At 29.1% G+C, this 27463-nt stretch overlaps 1 protein-coding gene across 2 annotated transcripts in view; it reads left to right on the top strand.

Moving 5' to 3' along the window:
* LOC107454008 (A disintegrin and metalloproteinase with thrombospondin motifs like) overlaps nt 1-27463 on the top strand; it is a 217237-nt gene that overhangs the window by 75555 nt on the left and 114219 nt on the right. For both annotated transcript variants that reach the window (XM_043046467.2, XM_043046466.2), the window contains exon 2: nt 15459-15677. In XM_043046467.2, coding sequence (XP_042902401.1) covers nt 15585-15677 — 93 coding nt within the window. In that variant the 5' untranslated portion in view covers nt 15459-15584. The remainder of the gene's footprint in view (nt 1-15458; nt 15678-27463) is intronic.

Genomic DNA, 27463 nt, shown 5'->3' with positions numbered 1-27463 from the left:
AAAAAAAAAAAAAAAAAAAAAAAAAAAAAAAAAAAAAAAAAAAAAAAAAAAAAAAAAACCGTATGATGCGTATTTTTCAAGCGACTCAATGCAGTCCTTGAATCATGCTTTCATTTGATAAAAATGTGAACATTTTTTCAAATTTTTATTCAGTTTATATAAATATTTAGCTGCATGTATTTATATTAGCATTAAATAAATACGTACTTCAGTTGCATGTAGAAGTTTGAATTTAATTTGAATTCATGTTTGTTCGTATTTTTAATTACAAGCCCCAAATTCTCAAATAAATATTAAGTAATTAAAAATTAAATGCAATTAATATTAAATGCATAAATTTGAAATGAATATTAATTGTAATTCCTTTACTTCAAGTATTCTAAAATGATGTGACTACCCACAGTTTTGAATTAAAGTTTTTTTTTTACGAGGGGTCAGAAGATTAGCATACTATTACAAATAAAAACTTTAGCCTTCTAAGTAATTAAAAGTTGCAATCAATCTACAGTAATTTTTCAAATTTTGTAATTTAGCATTTCTTCTTCTTCTAAAATGACGATTAAATAACCTGTCGCAGTCTGCTCATCTAACTAATCGTAAAATTTACTGTTAGGAATGTTTCCTTACATATAGGTTTATAGGTTTGAAACCGTCTGCAGCTGGTATGGTTGGAAAATCATGAATACAAAATTATAAGGTTTACTAACCATTTAAACCTAGCATGGTATCAAAACCATGAAAATAAAGTTTAAGTGGACATTGGAGTTAGGTTGCTTTAGGTCTTTTGTTAGGCAATGGGCATTTGGAGTTAGGTTGTGGTTGACTAGTATTTTATTAAGCGCGTTCTCTCGTTGGTTGTGGCGTAGAAGCGTGGAGAGAGAGGTTCCAGATCAGATGCTGTTCACGTCGTCTAACCGGGGTCCAAATTCGAGGCGTTCCTACTGTGCCATGGCTGCTAAAATATTGAACTTCAAAAAATGGAGCTAGGTGCTTTACCATTGTTGAGCGAAGTATGTACAAATGACAATGGCGAAACTACAGAATTTGGCATATTTTCATAATCCTCCATATTTTAATAAAAAAATAATTTTATTCCGAAAATGTTGTAAAACACATCTTCCATGAACTCATTGACACTCTAACATCAGAGTTTTATACTACTTGTCTGAGTATCCTACCTCTTATATGGTTAAAGTGCAGGAAAAATATAGATGCATTCTTTAATGGATGAAATAAATTCCCCATATAAGTAAGCTATCAATCAACTTTACTTTTTGTTCGCAAATTTTACACTTGAATACTTAATAGAATCTTAATTTAGGAAAAACCTTATAATTAGAGAGTTTCAAAAATTTAAGAAATACTTTACTCTTACTTTTAAACTTAAAAAAACACTTTATTCTAATTGGCAAATTTTTCACACTGTAGAATCATGGTAATTATTATTATTATTCATTAAAAAGCACTTATTCAATGCAATTTCATTGTCCTTAAATTTTAAAAATGTCCCATATTCAGTTCTGAAAGAAAGTAAATAAAACTATAACCATTTATTTAATAAAAACATTCAGTAAGGCACAGTTGCTTCGAAAAGAATTTAAAACAAAATTAATGGGAATTATGCCAATCTTAAACCTGTTTTGAAAATTACGTTTTTATAATACGAATGTAAATGTACTTATTTATCAAAGATTCTGTAGTTTATAGCGTTTGAACTCTTTTTAATGAGGTTTAAACTTGAATTTCTACCTTTGCATCAGTAAAGACTAAACAGCATTATTTTTCAAAGAATTTTAAAAAAAATTTCAGAATTGTTCTTCTTTATCAAAGTTACATAACTTAGTTTTTAATATTTATTTTTGCGATTATATTAATTTAGAATAACAAATAAGAGTATTGTTTGGAGAACATATTCAGGTTTTTGAAGTTGTGTTCCCTAAATATTCTTTTGATGGTATTTCTAGACCTTGGGCAATAACTGTCAGTCATGTAGATCACTTTTGTAATATTTTTTTTTCTTTAAACGAGTTTATGTAGCTTCATTTTGAATCTATGTTGAATCAATTGAGAATGTTTATAAAACTATTTGATTCGACTCTAGACAGGTTCAAATTAAACTTATAGAGCCATTTGACAGAAAAAAATTGTGTCTGTGTGAAAGAAACTTGAAATTAATTTCATTGAAAAAATAAATTATTGACAAAATATTGAATAAAAGTATGATAGAAATTAAGAAATCAATGCGCAATTGACAAAATCTTATAAATGTGTTCTATAGCGATTTCGAAATCAATTTAAAACAATTATGTGTTTTGAAATGGTTAGGCGAGAGGTTAATAAAAAAAGGTCCACAATACATTGTCTTTTAATCAGGTGCTGAGATTCTTTTTTGTCAACAAGTATTTAGATGTTTTAGTTTAAAAATAAGGGTAGTACAAATGAAAAATTGACGCTTACAGGATTTAAAAAAGAGTGCATCACAAACTGAAGATAGCTAAGTAACTAGATCACATGAGAGCATTTAAAGTGTATGTTAAGTCAAGTTAAAAATAATTTGTCCAGAACGAGTAACTCTTCTATTGCAACCAATAGTTATTTTTAGCGCCGCTATGGAATTTCTTCCTTCATTCAACGGAAATTCTTCCTTTATTGTGAGAGTATGGTGAGTGCTTGAACAGAGTTGTTACATCTAATATAAATGTACTCCATTCATGAAAACGTTTAGATCATTTGTTGTTTGTCCTAAATAGTGTCCGCAATAAACAAAAACCACTCAACAATAAATGACCCTAAAACACCAGCATTTAGCCTCTAAAAATCATACTACTGCTTACCGTTCTTTCCTGGACGCTTTAATCGTAACATGACTTTACATCCTGTTTAAATGCTCACATGCAAACAACGTATTCTAAGATGCACTCCTTTTACCACAATTTGTAATTTGCGGTGCAATCATTGCTTTTTCTAGTCGCTGTTAGGACTATCCTCATTCTATTTGGGCAACCCTTGTACACTGATGTTCAAACTTAAGAGATTTAGTGATAACAAAATTTTTCGAATTTCATGATATCAACCTAACGAAACTTAAGATGACGGTATCAGAATAAATAAAGTTTTCAAATCTGGTGTCAAATACGTAAGCGTATGCTTGCGTATAAGTGAAGGGGATTAGTTCTGGAAAAAAGCTTTATAAGCACTCATAGAAAAATCCAATCTTGTTCGCTACATACATTGCAAATTTCCAGCTAATTTATTACGGCAATCTGCTAAATTCAATTAATAAATTAAAAATTTGTAACTACACATGTTTACACATTAGAAAAAGGTGATGAATCATGGGTAGTAACTCGAGTCAAAATTAATGTTACAATAATATTTTCAACGATTCTGTGTCCAACTTATGAAAAAAAAAATTCAAAATTCTGAATTTATCAAGAAAGGACTAGAAAAGGTCGGCAAAAAGCTACAGCTCCTAAGGAAGATCGTTTATTGTCCATTTTAACAAAGCGCAACAAGTTACAGCGTCTCAGCTCTTTCACGACTTATACAATTACATCAAACTTGCAAGTGTTACTGTTTTCAGATGGCTATAGGAGAGAGGGTCGTCTGGAAGAAGACCTGCTGTTTGAATTTGGCCACAATTGCAAATACAAAAGTGCAAAGAACATAGAGCATGTGAAGCATAGAGCATGAGAAAATGTTTTTATCACTGATGAGTCCCGCTTGAGCCGAACTCCTAATTCCTGAGATACTTTTATTTGTAGGGAAACATGATTCGCTATCAGTCCCACAATATTAAAAAAAATCGACTATTATGGTAACGGAAGAGTGACGGTCAGGGGGTGGCATAATTTTAAATGACCTTACAAGCCTTCATATCCGCAAGAGGAGCACTGTAACTGGTACGTAGTATAAAAACGATATCTGAGAAATGTCCAATTTCTTTTTTAATGGTGCAGTTGTCAGTGATTTCATTTTAATAGACCGCAAAGAGAGATTACGTAGAGTTCGTCTAAGCAACGATTTTTCTAGAATGGGAAGATGATAAGACACATGGATAGACCAACATGATCACCAGATCTGAACCTTATTGAGCATGTCTGGAATACTGTTAAGAGGGCAATTGGTATTAGTCACAACCCTCTTCCTTGAATCATCTACGTCTGAAAAACGCGAGAGATAAAAGATTAAATCTCACAAACAGCTGGCTGCAATTCCAATATGAAATCACATTGTGAGATGAGGACACTTGTAAAAAGGAAGCATGCCATCTATTAACCCATTTTTCTCCAAATTTTGGAACCACTGTTTTACGCATTGAAACTTCAATGATTGTAACGCTCTATCATGCATGTATAGCATAAATATTTAATGGTTATTTCTTTTTATTTCACTGAGGGGACGAAAGTCATGGGGTACCCCTTAATATCATGTCAGACCTCCTGCAGCACGAAGTAGCATGCGACTCATGCTACTTCGTGCACCTCCTGTAGTATGCAACTTAACGTTAGCATGCAACCTTCGTCGGACAACCTGTAGCATGCAACCTTCGTCGGACCTCCTGTAGCATGCAACTTAACGTTACATGGACTCAACAGGAGGTTAGAAGTCTCTTGCAAGAATATGCAGCCATGCAGTTATGCATGCAGCTTGTCCTTAATTACGAAAGTGTTGCGAGTGCAGAATTTTGTGCACGAACCGATCTCTTGATTATATCTAATGTCGGGTGATCTATGTGGCGAAATCATTCGCTAGAATTGTTCAGAAAAATTCCTCAAACCAGTTGCGAATAATTAACGCCCGGTGATAAGGCAAATTGTCATCCATGAAAATTCCATCATTGTTTGGGTACATAAAGTCCATGAATGATTTCAAGGGGTCACCAAGTAGCTGAAAATAACCAGTTCCCATCAATGATCGTTACAATCAGATCTTAGGACCAAGTCTATGCCATGAAGAAGCAGTTCACACCATTACGAAGAAACCACGAGATTGAACAACACCTTGTTGACACCTTGGGTCCATGGCTTCGTGGGGTCTACACGACACTCCAACTCTTCCATCTGCTCTGACCAGCTGAAATCGTGACTCATCTAACCAACCTACAGTTTTCCAGTCGTCTAGGGTCCAACCAATATAGTCATGAGCCCAGAAGAGGGTCTGAATGTGGTGTCGTGCTGTTAGTAAAGGTCCTCGAGTCAGTCTTCTGCCATATCCCATCACAGCTAAATTTCGCTGCACTGTCCTAACGGACACGTTTATTTGACACCCGCATACATGCTTGCTGTTATTTCACGTGATGTTACTTATCTGTTAACACTGACATTTCTACGCACACGTCAGCGGTCTCGGCCATTAAATGCAGGGATGGAATTTACGGTAAACGGATTTCACGGGAAAAAAAGCACTTGTACCTTGAGTGCTTGTACTTTTTACCGTGAATTTTTTATAGTGCACAATTTGGAACCTAGTTCCTCTTCATAAAATTTAAAATGTTTAAACGAAATTTTTAATCAATTTGAATATTCAACTTAACTAAAATTAACATTTACCACAGAACAGTATTTAAAAAAATTAGTCCAAAAATGAAACTAAAGTTTCTTTGAAAACTTTTATCAAGAAGTATATAAATAAGTAAAATATTTTACGTGTGTTTTCAGTTAAACTTTTGAAATAAACTAACTTTTACTGTCCTTGAGATTGAGCCATGCACTTAAAAAAAATAATATAGTTAAAAAAAACTTAAATAATTAAATTTGTTAAAAACTTGCAAACATGAAAAGTTGGGAGCAATAAATATAGTGTAAAACAAGTTAACCTGTGAAATCAGGAATTTAACATTAAGAAAGATTTTTAATCTGATCTGATGATCTAATTATTAATGAGAGTTATTAATCTAAATAAGCCACCAAGAAATTGAAGAACAATGTCCTATTTATAATTTATGAAATCATATTACTTCCAAGTAATCTCTTAAGATGAAACTCGGGTCTATAAGTATTCACAATATTTTTCAATTTAATAATTTAATAGCAGACACCTCGCAAACTTTTTCTTTTGCAAAATAGAATCATTGACGATGTTAATCAGTGCTGTGCGTGGAGCAGGAAAAGAGAAAGATTTATAAAAAATGCTAATTAAAAAATCCTTTCTTAATTATTGCGATACAACTTAATACCTTATTTTTACATCTTTACAAGTACAGGACTCTAGCTAAAAGAGCCCGATTTAGGGCTAATTTAAGACCCATATAAAAATACGAATAATTTTTTCAAAAATTCACATTACATCTAAATAGACTCTTGCTTTCTTAAATTCTATTCTCATAATTATGCAAAGAATTTTTTACAATTTCAGAAAAAAATATTTAAAGATTTAAACTGAAACTAGATAAATAAATGATAATAATTAGTAAATCTAAATAATCAGTACACTGTAAAGAACATTGTCCAAAATCAGCACAACACAACGACATTGACACAACGTCAGCACACTGTCCAGATCAAATTATAAGTAATGGCACTTTGAGTCCAGCATCCGTTAGAAATCCATATTATCGTAAAATACATCTTTATCGTAAAATATTATACCGTAATTTTTACTGTAATAATTTAATTCGAGGGATTTAGTTATTTTACTTGAACTATTACTGTAAAAATTATGGCTTTTATCCGTAACATGTTTCGGTAAAGACTTTTTATCCGTAAAAATGAATTTCGTGGATAGTTTTGGTACCCTGAATACCGGTACTTCATACCGTAATTTGGTCCGGAATTTTTTACAGTGCAGTTTCTTATTTTGTCGGTGAGAAAATATGAAACTAGTAAAGGAAAGTAGTTAAATTAGCAAAGGAACAATAAAGTAATTAGTCAAATAGTAAAAAAAAACTAGTTAGATTAGTAAAGAAGTTAAATTAGTAGAAACTATTAAGGATCAGTAAAGGAAAGTGAGTTGTTCAAAAAATAGATCTTAAAAATAAGGCAGTCAATTAACGTGACAAACGTACCACTAACGCAGCACTAACTACACCATAAACTGTATTTAATACGGCACTGATACCGTTATAGGTATTATAATATTTCTGGCAACCATAACGTTTTCCTTGAGCGTACTTTCCCAGAATAAAAATCAACTTGCATAATGGTCTACTTTTCAAGAGCTTGTAAACGTGAGATGAATATTGCTAGTATTCTCTTAATAAGCGTAACACTATCTCTTTTACCGTAAGAATGAATACAGATTACCAGACAGTTAACACCCTTACAAATAAAGGTCTAAGATTTCATTCTTTTTCTACATCCTTGTAAATTGTTTGCCTTTAGTAGCTTTCTACTGATAACAAAATTGATTTTTCAAGGTATAAAGCTGCAAATTTATTGCCTTGACTTATAGGTAAAGGTCAGCGATTACTTTCCAATGTTGAAGTGATGAAAAACCCATTCCGTTGGTCCACTTCATGAGTTTTGACTTCCTTAAAACTTACGTCATATGAAAGTGATAGCTTTTGGGGTATAGTCTGTAAAGTTTTAAATCCAAATGCTTGAAAAATAGGGGCAGTAGATAGCTTTGGTATGACATCATTGAATTTTTTTTTTTAAATAAATAGATATTTGACAATAATGAAGAAGGTTAATCATGATGCAGGTTGTGAAATTTATTTAACAAAATATTTCTTTTAACCCGTTGTTTCAAGTTGGCTTCTCTTAAATAATTTCGATCAACGGTGACAAATGATCCTTCAATATGAGAAAACAAGCTTTTTTATAATTTGTTTCATCAGTATTATAAACAATTTTGAAATTTACACTGTCGTCGTTTTAAAACATAACGTAATGTTAAAGACTTACTGTTGTTTTACGTTTCGCTCTGGGTGACCAGCGTCCGTGTTTATACAAATAAATCGGTAATTTGCGTTGCAATCATATATGATATAATAGGAAGTTAATGTTTTAAAATTAACAACAATACTATCATGCTAATGAATAATAACGTTAATTTTTATTTAGATTTACCTACAATACACAATTTTAGTTATTTCTATGTTTATTTATTACCGTCGTTGAACAACCGACCCAATTTTTAGGTTTACGACTACCAATAATCAACCTTGTAACCTTGTACTGTAAAACCCAATCCAGAAGACAAGGGAATTCCTGGATCAAGTAATGGGAGAAATATGCCTGCATGTAGGACTTTTTGATGGAACTAACCAGCATCTTCGTTACATGAAGAGGAAAACTACGAAAACCTCCCACGGTTAGCCTGCCGGCAAGGAGACCCTAATCCGTGATCCGTCTATTATTGAGGATATTTTTGCGTCAGCGTTGTGGTCAGTGCTAGCCGGGTGTGGAATTCGTATCGACCAGCCATCGCTGGTATTTGAACCCGGTTCCCCTCGTTGGAAGGCGAACGCTTTCTCCGCTGAGCCACCAGGACTCTAGTTGTTCGACGTGCATAAACTCATAATTAAAAAACCTATTTCTCCGTGACTAAAAACTTTTATTTACGAGGATATTATGAAAATTAAAAACCTAATGTACTGATTTATTTGAGTTTTGATTTTTGATCAAAATTATGTTTATTAAAACCATGCTTATATTTATGGTATTTGTAAATGTTACACTCTTTTTTTTTGGATTAAAGAAAAAAGAGAGGAAGGGGCTAAATATTTTAAAATGAGAGAGGTAACAAAAGTTTAAAATAATCAGAGGAGCCTTTACCCATTTTGTTCTAAACATCTCTCATGTCTTTATTTTTTCAAAACGATTTTCATTTTATAAAAATTTGAAGTGCAATTATATTATATATTAAACCTTTAATTAGTTTTATTGTATAACATGTAATTGTTCATTCTCCTCAGTAAAGTCTCATGAAAAGAGAGTAGCAATTATAAGGCAATGCAATAAGAAAAGAAAGAAAAATATATTTAAAATGCAAATGAAGATATGATTTTATTATAATGGAGAACCTAGAATAAATCATTTTTATTTTATTTTACAGCTCAAACAAATTTTATTTAAAATTAATGTTCCACCAATTTTTGAAAATTGACAATAATGTTTTTGAGAAGGTATTCAGAGGTATAACACTTTACTCGAATAATGCCTCCATTCATCGGAATAACGCCTTGAACATTTTTTAAGTTCAGCTATAACTTTGAAACTGATTACTAGAGTCTGAAACTTTCTATACATGAAAGTAAAAACAGTTTACTCAAAATATTTACCGACAACCCAAAAAGAAATTAAAATTATTTTCTGCTTTTTTTTAAACTTATAGTTAATTAATTTTTTAAGACAAAAATTTTTTTCCACAAAATATTTTATGCCTAAATTCTTCCCTGGGTTTTTTTCAAATTGGAAAAAAAGAGCACGCATGAAATATGGTGTAACTGGGAAAAAATAAGGTTTAAGGCTCGTGTAAATTTAAACTTTTGAACATGATTAATTTATTCTTATTAGCTTATTTTGATGACCATAAAATATCGACAAACCATAATTAATGCCAGTAATGCTTAATTAAAGGCGGTATTAAAGGCTACTGGTATTGAACTTGTAAGAGTGAGAACATTACTATATCAATATAGGTGCCTAATATCGGTACTGTGTGGATAGTTTTTTTTAACACCCTTCGAAGCAGATAAGTACCCTAATATCACTAAACTACAACTCCATGGCATCTAAAACACAATCTTTATTTTAATTATTATTTGTTGTATATTCCGGTGCGACTTCATACTACTAGATTTACTATAAGTCAGTAATTCACAACTCCAAAAGAAATATTAACTATGCACATAGTAACATTTAAAATTTCAGATTCAGAATTTCACTTATTTTTCCCATAGCTTAATAAATAACTTTAAATTTATTTTTTTAGATCCAATTGAGTTCCCGTTATTTAAGTTTTTAGAAGCACTCCTTTAAGGAATCAATGCAAGAAACACGTGAGAAAACCAGAGATAAATAATTCATAAAAGCGTACGATAAAATTCATTTCTGATTGATTAGAAGTGCAAGCTGGCAAATCCTACATATTAATAAATATTTTATTTTATGTTATAACCGGCGTTGAACAGCTGACTCAATCTTGAGTTTACGTCTATCACTGTTCAACTCCGTAACCTCGTAGTTTTGAGCTCAACCAAAAAAGACAAAGGAAGTCCTGGATCAAGCAGTGGGACAAACTAGTAATTGAAGTGGATTTTTCATTGAATTAACCCTCATTTGAGTTACACAAAGAGGAAAATCCTCATGGCTAGCTAGATGGCAAAAGGATTATAATCCATGATCCGTACACCACTTAGGATATTTTATGTCAGAGCAAGGGAGCAGAATTCGTATCAAGCAGTCACATTTGTTATTCAAACCTGGTCACCTTATTTGAAGGCGAACGCTCTCTCCTCTGAGTCACCGCTTGGCTATTAAATATTTATCAAATTCAATGGAAAACTCTTTCTTTGGTACCGGTATTTGGTACCGGTCAAATTTGGTATGTAGTGAGAGAACCGGTGGGTGGAGAGAGTTTTATGGTAGACAATTAGTTACTTTGAAAGTATAAACACCAGATTTTATGTTTAATAATGTAAATAATGAATAAGATTGTACAAGAGTCATGTATACACACGTAAATATATAAAAATCTTGCTTTATTTATAAAGATAAGGCTTACTTATAGTTAGTCATCATAAACATTTTATGTTGTCATGCGTATCAGCACTATTTTACCCCCCCCCCTCCAAAATCCTTTTTTATATAATCAATTCGGGTATAAGATATACACAGAAAATAGCATAAATTATATTTTATGTTAATTTATGTGTATGTTTCTTTACTGGCTATTATTGTCTAGTTATTGAGACATGCTTTTTTTCTCAAGTATTTCTAAATCGTTTAATATTCCCAAAAATTTCAAAAAAAGATACAAATATACCAATTATGAAATGATTTAAGATTACTACATTTTGTTTAATAATAAGGGCAATTAACAACTGAGTAAAATAATCTGAATGTCGTTATTATTTGCTCTATTTTTTTGAAAGTTATGTTACAAATGTTTGGTGATTTATAAAACTTTTTCTAAAAACCGTCAGGAATTTTTTTGCGTATTTATTCAGCATCATAATGACTATGCTTTTCACGGTTGAAACCAAATTAAATTCAGGAACACTGAAAAAAACAAAAAACAAATGTAATATTACACTTGCCATTTTTACTATAGATCTTTTATTAAAAACTAGTAGAAATAAAAATTTCTTTGTTGAACAAAAAAGAAGAAAAAAAAGAAACCTACAAGGAGCAAAGATTAGTTGAAAAATTTTAAATTGTTGCTTAAGAAACACATATCTTTTGAAAGTAAAAATTATTCATTTCGTAATTTCGAAAACAAACCTTATGTACTATGTTGCCTATAGTTAAATAATACCGGTAAAAGCATTACATTTTTAATTATCAAAATCTTTTCAATCATCAAAAATATTTTTAATCATCACTACTATTTTTAAAATTTAATCATTTATATAAAATTTCGTCTACTTTCACAGTTATAAAAATAAATAACTTTTTCAGATCATTATATTAGAACAAATAATTTTTTCCTTGTTTCAGTGTAAAAATACAATAAATTTTAATTGGATATAATTTATATCGGATATATTCAATAAATTGAAATTAAATTTAATAGTAAATGAAAATATTTATCTTTAAACTTAATTGTCTCCGTCTTTCTCACTATAAAGAGTTATAATTTTTGGGTCATTTAATTACGATAAAAATTTCATTAATCTAAAATAGCAACTTATTTAATAAATAAAAATTATTAAAAAATGATAATATGAAAAAGGGTTTATAAAAATGTTTTGGTTAAACGTATTCTAAAGGTAACAACTTGTGTTAAAAACATAAGTGTTTTATCTAAGATTTGTGATTCTTGTCCAATTCAACAGAAAGTAGAGAATTAAATTTTTTTTCAAAGAAGTAGCCTATAGATAAACAAAGCAAATAATTTATTCTGTTTCTTAAAAAAAGTGAACAACGAGACATGCGTAAACATAAAATATGTTACTTGTATATTAATTAATTACCTTCAGGTTGTTTTGTATCTTTGTTATCTATTTTTTAAAAGGATCACGTATGTAAATGTCGCCGAAAGAGCGTAAAAGATTTAATAAACCACATATTTCACGAGTGTTTTATGATATATCTGTCCCACGTAAAAAAAAAGTAGACGTAAAAAGTCTTAAGTAGATGATTTTTATATTACTTTAATATTGTTAATCATTTTTAACTCACAAATAAACTTAATTTTTTGCGCTTAAATCATGAAAATATTATGATAAGACTGACACGAAGCAATAATTTTCCTTATTAGCAATAAAATAAATTTCTTTTAGCATTCATTATTTTTTTCCATTCGAACACAATTGATAAATAAAATAAGTATAGAAACTTACAGTTAGTTTACTTCGATCATTTACAAATAAATTTCTTTTATTATCCGATGGTTTTTGCAAAGAATGTGATTTTCTATTAATCTTTAATTTTATTTTCTATCATCGACTGTAAATGTCTTTTAGTACACTATAAAAAAAATTTGTTGTATAGTCAGAGTTATCACTTTTTTTGATTTTGAGGTTAACTAATATTTTTTACAGTGCACATAGTCATGCTTTTATTTATTTTTTTCGCTTTCATGGTTTTATATATTTATTATTAATTTTCTGTTTGTTTACTGACAACACATATTTTCATGCTCATTAGATTCAATTTATGGCTTCATTGCAAAGGCATATCGTTTAAAAGAGTAGCCCATTTTTAATAATATATTTGCACTAACTCTTTGAAACAATTGTTATTTTGTTAATTTTATGTAACTTTTGCACCCTAACCAAAAATTCTGCATTTAAAAATTTATTTAGTTTACCTGAATACCAAAAATGGTTTTAAATTTTTTTTCAGTGTATTGAATAATATCGCCTTATAAAAATTATCACAAAATAATAAAATAATATAAATAATATAAAAATTATTAAAAAATGACTTTTTAAGGACATTAGAAAGTTATGTATTTTTAAGCAAATACTTATTGAGCATAAAAATAACGTCGCTTCAAACTTTTATACACGTATAATATCATTCTATTTTCTACAACCAAATTATTTTAATTGCATATCAGGTAAATATTTGATAACCTGTTAATTAAACTCTAGTAAAAATTCATTTTCAATGAGTAAAGTAGATAGCTAATGGATTTTCTGTTAGAACATTTTAAAATAATTTGATTTTTATGAATCAAGATATTGTCCAATTCATAAATACAATTTTCAAATTGAAAAATTTAGTTTTTATCTTTAATATGTTGAAATATTTCTAGCAGTTTGGTTTATTTTGAATTTTTGGGAAATATTTTTTAATATAATTGTTAAGTTTTGGGTTATTTAAACTATACACTATGCAGAAATATCATAAATATATTAGGTGTCTTGATTTAGTTTTGTGATATTTAAGAAAATGTGTGATGGAAAAACATTCATTTTTTTATGTTAAAAGCAACCGAAGATTAATTTTTGAGTTATAAAATAAATTTATTTTTGCATTCGTTGTTATTATAATTGCCAAAAAAGTTTTTCATTAATTATTTATAAATTTGCTTACTTTATGGGCTTAATATCAACTAAGTAAATAGTTACTAAAGTCAAAAAGTCTTGATTTATGTGATTCTCTCATCTTATGATTTAAAAAAAAACTCGAAAATATGTATTTAAAGTTTAAAAACAATTTTTGAGAACAAAAAGGCTTCTTCATACGATTTTAAGAGTGAAAAAGATATAAAGAATAAATAATTCAGATAAACAATTTATGTTAATATTCTCTATCAGGGAGTTTGCGCTTTGTAACACTGCTTATGCAAAAACCTGTGCAAAAATACTCCATTTTTGTACAAAATTTTAGTGTCAACCTGAATATAATCTAACAGCTTTTTCATGTCATTAATTTTTTTTTCATTTATTGTGCACTTGGGTATTTTATTATTTAGTCTAACAATTCAGTAGAGAATGTTATAAATTCTTTCCTCTTGCTTATAAGTCAAAAATATTCGTTAAATAACTGATAGAAAAGTTTTCTATTATTACTATTATCAGCTTGTTTTCTAATCAAATGTCATAAAGTTTGCGAATAGAACTATGAAAACACTTTCTAAGGTGCAAAAAAAGCTGTCTTTCTTTTTGTAAAATAAAATGAATTTGAAATAATTGATTGCAGTATTAAAACAATTTATGCCATTGAAATTTTTTTAATATTTTGAAAATATTTAAAATTCAAGTTAAATCATAGAATTTAATAAATTAACGGATTAAGCTCTTAAAACTTTCCTTGTATAAAAATTAATATAAAAGCTTATAAAGGTTAGATAATTTATTTATTGCTAAAATAATCTTAAATTGGCTGTACTCTTCAAATTATTTGAACTCATAAGTTTCACTTAAATGTTTTCTAATAATTAAAACTGATTTACTTCATAAAAAATTATTTTGTTATTATGTAAAAAAAGGGTAAAGTTTTATACTTATTCTGCAAATGCTTAAAATTTAAGTTTACCAGCATTCACTAGGCTGTTACAGATTTTAGAGCGATTTTTTTCCCTTCAAATTATCATTAAAATTGTCCGCAACATTACTATGGTACTAAGTTGAGCCAGAGTATCGAACTTCTTAAACTTAATTACGTGATATAGTATGGTTCAATTTAGCACTCTATTTACTTTGCAATAAATTACGGTTTAAGGTTACGGTCTACGATTAAATTACGGTTGATATTAGGGATTCACTGCACTGTTAAAAATTTACCGGAAAAAATTGTTAAATAACAATTTATTGAATTGACATTTTACCATATTCAAACAAAATAGTCAAATAACCATAAAAATAGTATTCAACCTGTTAACTGAGAGAAAAACCGTTTATTAACTATTTTTATCTAATACGGTTAAACAACCAGAATTTTATCGCACTAACTAAGTCCACCTAATGAGGAAACTAAATTTCTTGCAGTTGGGTATATATTATAACCGTATGGGCTAATTTGTCAATCTCATGACCAACAGAACAGGGGTTCGAGTCTCAGCGTTGTCACCACAATATTTCCTCGTTCCCTTCGACACTGTTCCTTCAAAGTCCGTTAAATTTCTTTTTTATGGTTTTGAAACTATACTGGTTGTAAATGGTTAACCATATTAGTTGTAAATGGTTTCAAACCCGTAAAGATTAAATTGTTCTTTAGCAATGTTTTGGAGGGCAAACCATTGCCGGTTATTTTACCGTAATTTTAAAATGAAAATTTTAACAGTGTATGGAGCAATTTTTCTGAATGTGTTATCCCTTGTAAGGTTTTCATTTTATTTTCTGTCTCTATATTAAAATGGTCATAGTTTCTAAGCCTCGACTTCTTTTTTCCTTCCAGGTACAAGGAAGTGTTAACATTCTAGGAAAGTGTGGAATTACCAAGCCGCCATAACGGATTCCTCGAGCTTTGAGGGGTGGCCTTTCCCTTTCCTTCTCTTCTCCTCTGACCTTAATCCCTGGTCCAATGCATTTCTTCCTCCCTTTCTGGATCCTCACAACCTCATTGGTATTGTTATGGGTTGAAAGTGCAATCTCATCACCTGTCAACAATAACAAAGTAAGTTACAATGACTTTTCAGTGAATGCATATCAGTCCATGTCTTTTTGAATAACATTCAACAATGAAGAATAGCAAGATGAGTACTTATGGCAGATTTGTATTAATGACTTGAATATATGTGGATAAAAAACGCCGTTTCCCTTTGTTCCGTTCATTTTTACGTACTTTGATGGATTAAATCTTTAATTTTATGTGATAATGTTGCATAACTTGATCTAATTTTTTTTGAATAGCTATCTCTTATTACAAACCAATCTGTCTTTCGTTATGAACTCACATTGCTTTTTATTATGTGATTCAGATTTTAATAGGAATTATTACCGTGAGAAAAACATGAGGGTAATAAAAAGTGCAATAAAACTAGTACTCTTATCCTCATTACTTGGTTAAGAAATGGCATACCATCAAGTTTTATTTATGACAAACAGCCGATTACCTTGTAAAATGAAATAATATGTACAGACTCGTCTAATATTGTCTTCATTAAAATAATCTTAGTGACTGCCAACACAAATAACGTTCCCTATTCGGATTTTTTTCAGGATTTATTTTACAAATATTTCGGATAATAAGTGATTAGGATTTTTTTTTTCTTCGGGAATCGTTACCGTGTGAAAAACACGAGTAAAAGGAAACTAGAACGAGTCTCAAGTAATATTCATGACTTGATTTGAAAATGACGCATCACCAGACTTTGTTTTTAGTTGTACTTAATATTGTCTCGCAATGTATTGCTATCTTACATCCAATGTATAGCTATCCTACATCCAATGTATAGCTATCCTCCATCCAATGTATAGCTATTCTACATCCAATTTATCCTATCCAATGTAGTTTATCCTACTTAATCCTATTTAGTATCAATTTTTTATCCTTCATATGAAGGGTAATATAAAGTGAAAGGGGAATTTTTTTTACTGGAGTGCGGTGACTTCGCGGTGGTAAGGGGGAGGATGTCACAGTTCAGACGATTTCATTTTAAATCCACATTGAAAACAAAAGGTTTTTTGCATACTAGCAAAGTTATTGTAATCCTACAAAAATCTGGGTATCTTACATATCTCAGTTTTATAATTATTGATGTAATGCAAATTCATAAAGATTACCTATATTTTCTTTTTATTATAATTATAAAGTTTTCTGAGTAAAAAATTAACCAACATCAACGCAGGAACTATAACTTTCAAGAAATAAATTTAAATATATCCGAAAGAAACTATGATTTATTCAGACAGTTCCGTATCAAAAATCGTTGTTGTAGTGAGTTCCAACTAGTATAGAAAGGAAAATATATTTGCTAGCATTTTTGAAAAAGTAGCTGTATTTTCAACTATTAAAATATGGTTAACTTTTGTATTAGAAGCATCAATAGGGAATTGCAATGAAATACATTCAGTAAAATTCTTCTTTTGGTAAAAAATTGTTCTGAATAAAATATACTTTTATTATTTTGAACAGCAACAAACACAGTTATCTCTAATTATACAAGAGTTGTTCAAAAAATGGCTAATTTAATACGACTTATAATAAATATATTTTTTAAGAGTAGAAACTAAGAATTTTTTATTCCTCTAATGCTCTTATCATTTAACAAATTCATAACGAAATGGAATTTTTTTTCGCTCAAAAAAATGAACCATTTTATGTTAAAAAAAGACTAACTTACTAATTTATTTATCAAAAAAATTATTAATTCGGTATATGTAACAAACAAAAAAATGGGCATTTTTATAAGTATTAAATTTTTGCCACGTTCCTCAAGGATTTCAAAATTAGAAATGTGGGTTATTTCATTATCAGTATTCGTTCTCATGTTAGCTTTCACTTTAAAGGAAGTGGAAAAACTGGTTGCCTCTTCCTTCCCGGCATTAGCCCCCAAGTAAATAAGTCAGAAAAGCGATAAGAAGCACTTTCACTGAAAAAAAAAAGAACTTTCCCTTTCTGAACCCCTAAGAAATTCCACTTATCGAAGAAAAAAGAGATACAAGAATTTCAATAAAATGTAGCTGCATGAACTAAATATTAGTTTGGTGGAATAAATTATTTACGCTATCACTTGTTTCTTAACTACTTTTATGACCTTATTTCGCAGATTTAATAAGCTTAAATCACATCGAATTAAAATGTTTATTTTTAATTTCGCAATTTTTTAGATTGTGAATATTTGATATCATCAACTAAACTTATTCAGTTATTTTTTGCTATTATGTTTCAGACGAAAATAGGCTTATTTAAGTAAAATGTATGTTAAATAAAAAGTTTGATTGATAAATTCTATAAAAAAAAACTTCATAGATTTTATAATCGATGCAACAATTTAAAACATTGCCTTAGAGGAGAATGCTTTGTTCACGTAACATCATATCTGCTTCAATTTATCTAATCTGACTTCAAGATAGAAATTAGATTTTTAAAGCAATGTAATTAACAAACGTCAGAAGAATTAACTTTTTCTGCTCAGACAAATTTTTTTAAATTCTATTTTTAAATGAATTGTATTTAATGCTCTAGTTCAAATGAATTTTTACATAACTTTCAACAGCGTTTCGTTAAATAAAATTTTGTTCAATGTTGAGATGCTTATAATTAATAAGAGATTAATGTACAGGCAAAATATCACTTTAATGTAGAATTCAAGTTTTATTAATAATATTTTTGAACTCAAATATAAAAGAATCTTAATTAAGTACTCGAGAAATTAAACATATAAATCATATGATTCAATTTTAATGAATGTCAAATATTAAGTTTGTTTTGAAAATGACAATAATTTATTATTATAATCTAATTTGTTCCAATTCAATAGTATCTTAAAAAGAGATTTGTCATACAAACTTAAAAACATAAAAATTGAGAAGGAAAAAAAATAGAGAAATCACATTTCGAATAAAATTTATGTTATTCGTTATTTATGCAACGCAATGTATACATTTCATCCCCACATACAATGCGTAAAAAAATAAAGGGACTCCCCTAAATAACTTTGATCTAATGATCGGATCTTCACGTTTTAGGACTCAATCTTACTGGTTCGAGGGGGTGACCTCAAATATGCTAATTAATTGGTGTAGATGATAATTTAAAGTTACGGAATCAGACACAAAAACATATTTCTATGAATAAACATACTTTTTCTTCAGCGGATTTGGATTTTTGATAAACAAATCCTCAGGGATAGCCGCAATCTACGAAATATCGTCCTCATAGTTTGGTCAGAAGATCGGTTTAAAACTTGAACTCCTTAATTTTAACTTCACTTTTTGCGTATTTGACCATATCTCGAGATTTTCAAGTGAATTGGAAAAGTTTTGTGCATAATTATAAAATTTGGGTATCCTAGGATAATTTCATGCAAAATATAACTTTCAGTAAATATTTAGTGTGTTTTTTATTATTTTATTTATTAACAGTAGAAAAAATTTCGAACTGTAAAGTATAAAATTTTTACATCGTTTTAGAGACCGCAATTTTATATGGCGAAATTCATGTTCTTATAAATCATTTTTACTCTTTCTTCTAAAGCATGCTTTTTATTCTATGATCAAAAAAGAAAAAGAAATCCTCTAAATTCAAGGTTGTTTTTCTATGTTCAAATAAGCAATTCATACACTAGATAGAATTTTTGTGTAGACAAAGTATCCCTGTAATGAAAATTCAAGTATAAGGCAAAAAAGTTTTCGAATTCTTGAGCAAAAGAAACTAATGCAAAAAACATTGAAATTAAACGTATAAATCAAATGCCAGCTATCAGTTTCTCAAAATGGCAAAATTTTTTGGTGTCTCTAATCCTATTCGTTCCAACTCAATAGAATCTTAAAGAGAGGTTTGTCACACAACCACAACATTTAGAAGAAAAAAAAGTATAAAATTGTCACCTTTTCAACTAAAATTTATACCTTTCGTAATTTATGTAACGCAATGTTTCTATTTCATCCCCAGGTGCGTCTGACGCATAATTTATCTTCTTCACTTTAGAGCGTTATTTAATGCCTCAAACGAGCATTCAAGCTTGAAAGTGAATTCACGCATGATCATTTTTGACTAAAATGACATGACTAATGCAGATTGCAAACCTTGTTGAAAGCAATATGGAGGAATAAAAAATATAAGGCCGACGGGCGAGAGTTTGGAATGACTTCCAGTCAAAATTGATGTCAAGAGGTCGTTTATACTTCGATACCTGAATGTTCAATTTTATTTGATTTTATAAAAGTTATCCATCTCTACGCATTGTATCGCTTACAAAAAAATTAAATTTACATAACACTGTTCGAATTTCCCTTCTGGAATTACGGTAAAATGACCGACAGCAGTCTATCTATTAGATTAACCTCAAAGTTTATGGTTAGGAACATTTTTTTTTTTAACTTTAAGGTCTTGAAACCGTTTACAACTCGTACAGTTAAAAAATCGTTTGAATGCAAAAATATGCGGTTTTGTAACCATTTAGTTTATCACAGTTTTTAAACCATAAAAATAAAATTTAAACAGATGTTGGAGCTATGTCGGAGCTGCGCTATTTATGCGTAATTGATAGTTTCTTTTTCTAATTCACAGATCGGAGATCGGGTCACAGATTGAAGAATGCAGGATACTAGAAATCCTTCATGTATTAAGAAAATAGAGGAAATATTATAGTATCAACGCTGGGATTTGAACCTCTGTTCAGCTGGTCATGAGATTGATCGATTAGCCCTCTCGGTGACACTATGTACCAAGCTGCTCGAACCAAAATGGCTTTATAAGGTTAGCCTAGTTGGCGCAATCGAATTCTGCTTGTTTAACCGTATTGAGAAAAGAACAATCAATAAATGTTTTTTCTTACACTTAACAGTTTGAATATCATCATTTCTATGGTTATTCGACTGTTTTCGTTGAATGTGGTAAAATAACACAAATTACTATTTGACCATTAAATAATTTGACCATTAATAAATTACTATTTGACCATTTTTACCGAAAAATTTCTAGTAGTATAGCATAAATATTGAAATTGTAGATTATTCGCTATTTTTAAACTTACTTTTACTTTACGAGTTAAAAATTAAACCTTGATATAGCGTTAGTTTAAACCATATTGTCGTACTTTATAAACTTTAAAATACGATACTGCTGTATCATTTGAATTGGAAAAAATAATAACGGTTCATTTTCGTAAAGTTGCCGCACTTTTTCATATTATTATGGTTCAAGCATCTAATTGATTTTCGGGCATGGTTTTCTTTTCCGTACATCAAATCGAATTTCAGAATGTTTTATACCATAGATTTACGTTGAGTGAGAGAAATCTCTGAAGTAATAAAGGCACTTGAAAATAGTTATATAATATAAAGAAATCTCGATATAACTGAAATTATAAGACATTTTTTTATCGTTCGTTCTCTTTAGATATCGTTAATGTGCAATTTTGCCAAATTTATTTATTTTTCAAATCAGAACCAGAGGGGTAGGTAGAGTTTACAGCACTTTGGGACAAACACAGTTTTTGCACAGCTTCGCATTAGTGAGGGAGGTACTTTTCGGAACCACTTCAAAATCATTATCTGAACTGTAGTTGCCCAGGGGATAGAGCGTTTGCCTTCCAATGAGGTGAACCGGGTTCGAATCCCAGCGATGACTGGTCGCTACAAATTCCGCACCCGGCTCGCACTGACCACAGTGCTGACGTATAATATCCTCAGTGGTGGATGGATCAGGGGTTAGAGTCCCCTTGCCGTTAGCCTAACCATGGGAGGTTTTCGTGCTTTACCTCTCCACGCAAAGCAAATGCGGGTTAGTTTCATCAAGAAGTTCTCCACAAAGGCAAATTTCTCAAGATACTTGATCCAGGAGTTCCTTTGACTTCTGGATTGGGTTCGAAGTTGAAGACTACGGATTTGAACATCGGTTGTCGCAAGCCCTAAATTTAGATCTGCTGTTCAACGGCAATTATAAAATATAAAAAAAAGATTGTGTAAAACCCCCTGCACTTGGCATTAGATTGTTAAATTTTATACGCAATGAAATTGTTTAACTTTAAATAGAATATTTTTATAACAACGTAACTTGATAACTTAAGTTATTTTTGATTCAGTTTAAAATTTAACAGAGTATACTACTAATATAGTTTCTATTCCACTTCGATATTTTTTATCACGTTCACTGTGTTTTATTGAGTGATAAGCATTTATAAGAATAAAAAACATTCTAAGAGCATTTTTCACTCAATGTATTGCCGATTTGTTATACATATATTTTTTTTAAAAAATAACCTTTGAGTAACGCAAAGCCCAATGATAGTAGAAAACATTCCTCTTAAATTAACGGCAAATTGGATAAAAATTTGAAAATAAGTTAGACGGTAGCCCTTAGTTTGCAGATGAAACTGGTGATATTAAAAAAAAAAAGAAAAAGAAAAACAGTTTATTCTGAAATTTATTTTGAATTAAATTTCATAAAACGTGCTCCTCTCTAACATTACGCCAGGGACAGATGTCCTCGCTTATCTCTTGCTTCCTAGTACCTTCTGAACTATGTCCAAAATAAAAATATATCTCACCCATGTTTTATTAATTAATAATAAATGGACGAATATGTGACGTTATATGCAATCGGGTCTGAAATAAATGGCCATATCTATTACCGCCTACATTCAACAGTATTCACGCGTGATCTATCAAACTAAATTGACATGACCGATGTAGATCGCTGATCATATGTGGACACGAAAGAAAAAATAAACAAAACGAACGCCAAGAAAAAGGTATACAAGAGTAGAAGTTAAAATCGGTGTCAAGAGTTCGTTAAAATTGAATAAAAAATTCACAACCTTCTACGACTGCATAAATATTCATGATAGTTTGAAGACACTTCAGATATTTTTGACGGACATTTCAGGAAGGGAAAGTATTTCCTTCATTTTTTAAGAGGAAAGTAAATTAGTTTTAATCGTAGACAATAAAGGAAATATTTTTATACAAACGGAAATGGAAGTATATATATTTTTTAAAGTTTATGAAAACAAATCTTGATTTTAGAATCGCTGTCGGTTACATCAGGTTGTGATACAATCCCCAAAATGCATGATTAACAACTCAAGCATGAAAAATAATTTAATAATGTACGTAAATTAATTTACATAAGCTTATAAGGGTAAAACAGATTTTATTATGTGTTATAATATATCTCAGCAAAGATTTTCATATATGTGCAAATTATTCAAATCATACTAAAATAAGTTAAATAAAACTAAATATACCAAATCAGCTGAGATATATTTACATTTTGTTTTCAAACAAATAATTCTCCTATAAAGCAACTATATATAATTCTGTTATAAAAACTATCGGTTGACACCTGCTTACCACAATCCTAAGCATATTTTTCTTATCAAAGTAATTCTCAACTTGGTTGCCTTTAAAAACATGTTTTAGGATGAATTTCCTATAAAATTTGGATAGATTTAAATATTTTTCTTGGCACATTTAGTATTTATGAATTTATTATGAATACTGATTAACTTACAGTTATATTACTTATTGTTTGCAGTTGTTACAGTTTCATTATTTCATTACGTGCCATTACATATTAAAACATACTCAATATTGTTTGGTACATCAATAAAAGTTTAACATTACGATATATGTACGTCGAAAAACTATTTATGTTTAAAAAATATGCCAATTAGCTCAATTTCTAACCAATAATAATTTTCTCTATTATATTTAGACTGCTTAGGATCGTGATTTGGAACAAAAGTACTATAAAAATATCCCATGTCTTAACAAAATTGTTTGGGAATTTGTCTCCCACATTTCATGGTATAATTGTGAACATTTTATAATCCTTGATCATTTGGATCTTATTCAAAATAAAATTCCAAAAGCAGTAAACATGAAATACAATCAAAAACATCAACCTACTAATAAAGAAGTATTAGTTAATTTTATTGAAGCCTGAGAAGAGGGCACACACGCAGCATTTGTAAAGTAATTCATGATGATTTCAGGTATAAGTGGGAAATAGAAAAAAAAAGACGAAATTTTTTTTAATGTAGCATTTATTAATGCGGAGTTTGTTTGTTTTTTTTAAATGAAAAGGATATATAAGGAAAAGGATATATGAAGAAGAACAAGACATATGATGTCTTCTTTAATTTTCATTAAAAATTTGTATAAAATTTTAGTTGTTTAAGCAATCCAACAACTGCACCACATTTTTGCAAATTTTTAGCAGAAAACTTTTCTTTCAGTAACACACTGCTTAATAACACGAAACAGGAAATTCTATATCTTTCTGATTGTAGCAAATTTTTTCAGTTTCAACAGTAGATTCAAAAGTAACAGAAATCTAAATGCGAATGCATAATCAATCAATAAATAAATAAATAAATAAAAAAAATAAAAAAAAAATAATAAAAAAACACTTTTACGCTTAACATAGATTTTTTAAGAGTTAAAAAACTTATTATAACTAAACTTTATAACTATACTTTATAAACTAAAACTTAAAGAGTTATTCACTAGCAAAAGACTAATTTATTGATGATGGAAATTGAAGTTAACATGTAAGATAAAACATACGATAAGGGCATTGCAAAATTTTTGAAACTGAACCCTATTTTATTTAAAATGTTTTACTGATTACGAAAATGGTATATATTTTGCTTTTATGTATCGAAATAGAGCAAAATTTTATCAGTTTAAAAACAAACTATAGCAAGTTATCATTCAGAAATGAAATTTTATTTGCTTTTTCGTACTAATAATTATACAAAAAAAAAATTTAAATATGATAAAACATACCAGTAGCATGTTTGCTGAGAACATAGTTCTCTGTTTCAGCCAGAAAAATAAATAAATAATCATAGCTTAGCACAAATTCTGCCATCTGTCATCAATTTCTACTTTTGCTATTTCTATGAGCTGTATAAATTTCCAGAGAAGCTAAAAAGAGCCATCAAGGATTAAAAAAATATAGGACTGCCTTACATTTTGCTAGAAATAATTTAAAAAACCTTTTTTTTTAATTTTTTTTATTGCATATACAATAAATGACTGAAAATGACAAATTAAGTAATTGACTCCAAAATGCAAATACTATTATTTTAGTTATTGAAGAAATCAATTTATAAGAAATGTTTAATATAGTTCAGTTTAAAAAAAAATATTTAATATTTTATAGAATCATACCTTTTCTTTAGATGGATTTGGATGTCTGAATTCTAAAATATAGAGGATAAGCGCAATTTGGGAAATATGTTCCCGATTGGTTTGGTCAGGAGATTATAAAATTTTTCATGTCATCAGGAATTATAAAAAATTTTTATCCAAAGATAATTCCAAGTAAAATATGAAGTTTAATAAATATTCACTGGCTTTTATTATTTTATTTAATAACAGTCAAAAAACTTTTGAATTGTGAAGTATAAAAGTTTTTTTGCATCATTTTGAAATCGGTCGATCAGACGGAATCGGTCGATAAAATACTGAGAAATCGAATTTAAAATTTACAATCTTTTAAAAATTCAATTTCTCTGAAACTATTCCTTCGATTTCACTCAAACTTTGTATTTCGCCATTAAAAATTAATGAAGTTTATAATTGTGTGAAAAAAAATTTCTATTCGCTTAAAAAGTTCCAGAGATATGGTGAAATACGCGAAAAGTAAAGTTAATAATAAGGGGTTAAAACTTTGGCACTTTATAGTGCTCAAAAAATAAACGGACCACCCTCAACATCTTTTGATCTAATTATTGGATCTTTACATTTTTGGATCTTTACATTCTTGGATTTTTACATTATTTATTTTGTGATCGTTTGGTAGTATTTTATCTCTCTCTCACAGCGTTTACTTTACTAATTTAGTTAACTAGTTCAATCCTCTTCTCATTGAACAATTGCTCTAACGATAATATTTGAAGCTTCGATTAATTGTGATTAGTTGCAAGCTATATTATAACTTTTTTATTAGTGCATTGTTTTTACCTTATTATATTTTTGCATGACGTTAAATCTCGTTTCATATAATTTCCGTTTCATAAAAATCCATAATGAAGCCGAAAAATTAATAAATACAAAACTTTATGATTTGTTTTATGAAAATCTATTAAAAATCGGAAAAATAATTCAAGGAAAATAATAAAAAATTTATATTCAGAAAGAAAATTTTAAACACTATTATTTTTTTAAGCAGTTCGTAGTCGTACCTGATTGCTCAAAAAAAGTTTATTTTAACCATTGTTTTCTGAACAGGGACAAAAAACCTATAAAGATGCAAAAAGAAACAAAACCTATTTATTTCAGTTTAATTTGCTTTATTTTCTTCGTACAAAAAGGAAATAAAAACTAGATAAAGTTAATGAATAAATACAAAATTTAATCTATTTCAAAACTAATCTTATTTCAAAATTTATACTATACTACATATAATTAATGCTGACAGAGTATCATCTGCTTTGTGTTCTGATTGTAAAAAGTAAGTTATAAATTATAGTCTAAAATAGAAATGTTCATTTATTGTTTAAATACCTTATAAATCTAGTCTGTTGAAACATTTTTATTAAAATGAAATATCAGTAAAAGTTTTTTTTAGTTTGAAAAATTCTTCAGATATTTGAAGAAAAAAAAAGCAAAATGAACTTGGAAATAAATAAAACTAAAAAAATCCCAATAAATCGAGTAGTCACTTAGGATTGCCAAGCAGGCAGTTTCGTCAAAACAAGAATAATTCTCAAGCAATAAAATTTTATTGAGACATTCTTTGACTACTTTAAATTTGCTTTTAACAAAACTAAAAGCCTATCGACACTAGCGAATATGAATTGATGAAAATACTGACCTTTTTGTTCTTCGCGCTCTCTAAACAACTCAACTGTCACGAAAAAGATATTTGCTTTGATGGTGCTATAAATCAATTTCACTAAAAGAATGCTTCTCTCAACTTCATGCAAATGTGTGGCATTGGTCACTAGCATCGGTTACATTCATAAGATGCTTTATTCAGCATAGAGCTCGCATTTTTGGTTAAAATAAGAGACTTGAGGTTAAAATATGGAGGCAGAAAGTTCCAGCTACAGCTATTGTTTCAACTGCATTTATTGTGAGGTAAATTTATCATCTTCACCATCATAATATATAAGGTTCTTTAATTATGCATTTTGTTGGGCATAGTTCATTGGAAAGAAAATATGGTAACTCGTTGAAATAACCATACACGCTTAATAAAAAATACTGAGTGAAATTTAATTGTTTGTAGCTGGAATGGAATCGTCTGAAAATAGAATTAAAACTTTCATACTGATTTTTAAAATATACAATATTACTAAGCCCCGGAAATTGGCAACGCCTTCCAACAAGCAACTGCCCTTTGCTGTTGTGGTCTGCTCAAACACCAGTTTATAGTTTTCTTTCGTTATTTTTATTTAAATTTTGTTGATTTAATCATGAATTATTAGTTCATGAGTTATTTAGGTCTCAGAACAATATTGATTTAGTGATCTATATCATTAAGATAAATTTCGAGCCAAATGGGATAAGGACTCTCAACGAAGTTGTGAATTAGGCTACTTTGAAATACTGAAGAAAAAATTAGGTTTGTTATATCTTGAAAATGTTTCCTATAACAAAATTTAAACTGCTTTTTTTTATTAATTCAATAAAATTAAAAACATTCTGCAGGTGTTAAATATGTGTAAAATAACTGCATGCTTTAAAGAAATAGAATTTACAAAAAACAATGTCATACACTTTACTAAAACCGCATATTATTCTTTGTTAAAATACACTGATAGAATTTGCATTCTT

This window comes from Parasteatoda tepidariorum, chromosome 5, assembly GCF_043381705.1.
Source record: "Parasteatoda tepidariorum isolate YZ-2023 chromosome 5, CAS_Ptep_4.0, whole genome shotgun sequence".
NCBI lineage: Eukaryota > Metazoa > Arthropoda > Arachnida > Araneae > Theridiidae > Parasteatoda > Parasteatoda tepidariorum.
The sequence above is the reverse complement of the archived record's forward strand: the minus strand, read 5'-3'. Positions and strand labels throughout refer to the sequence as shown.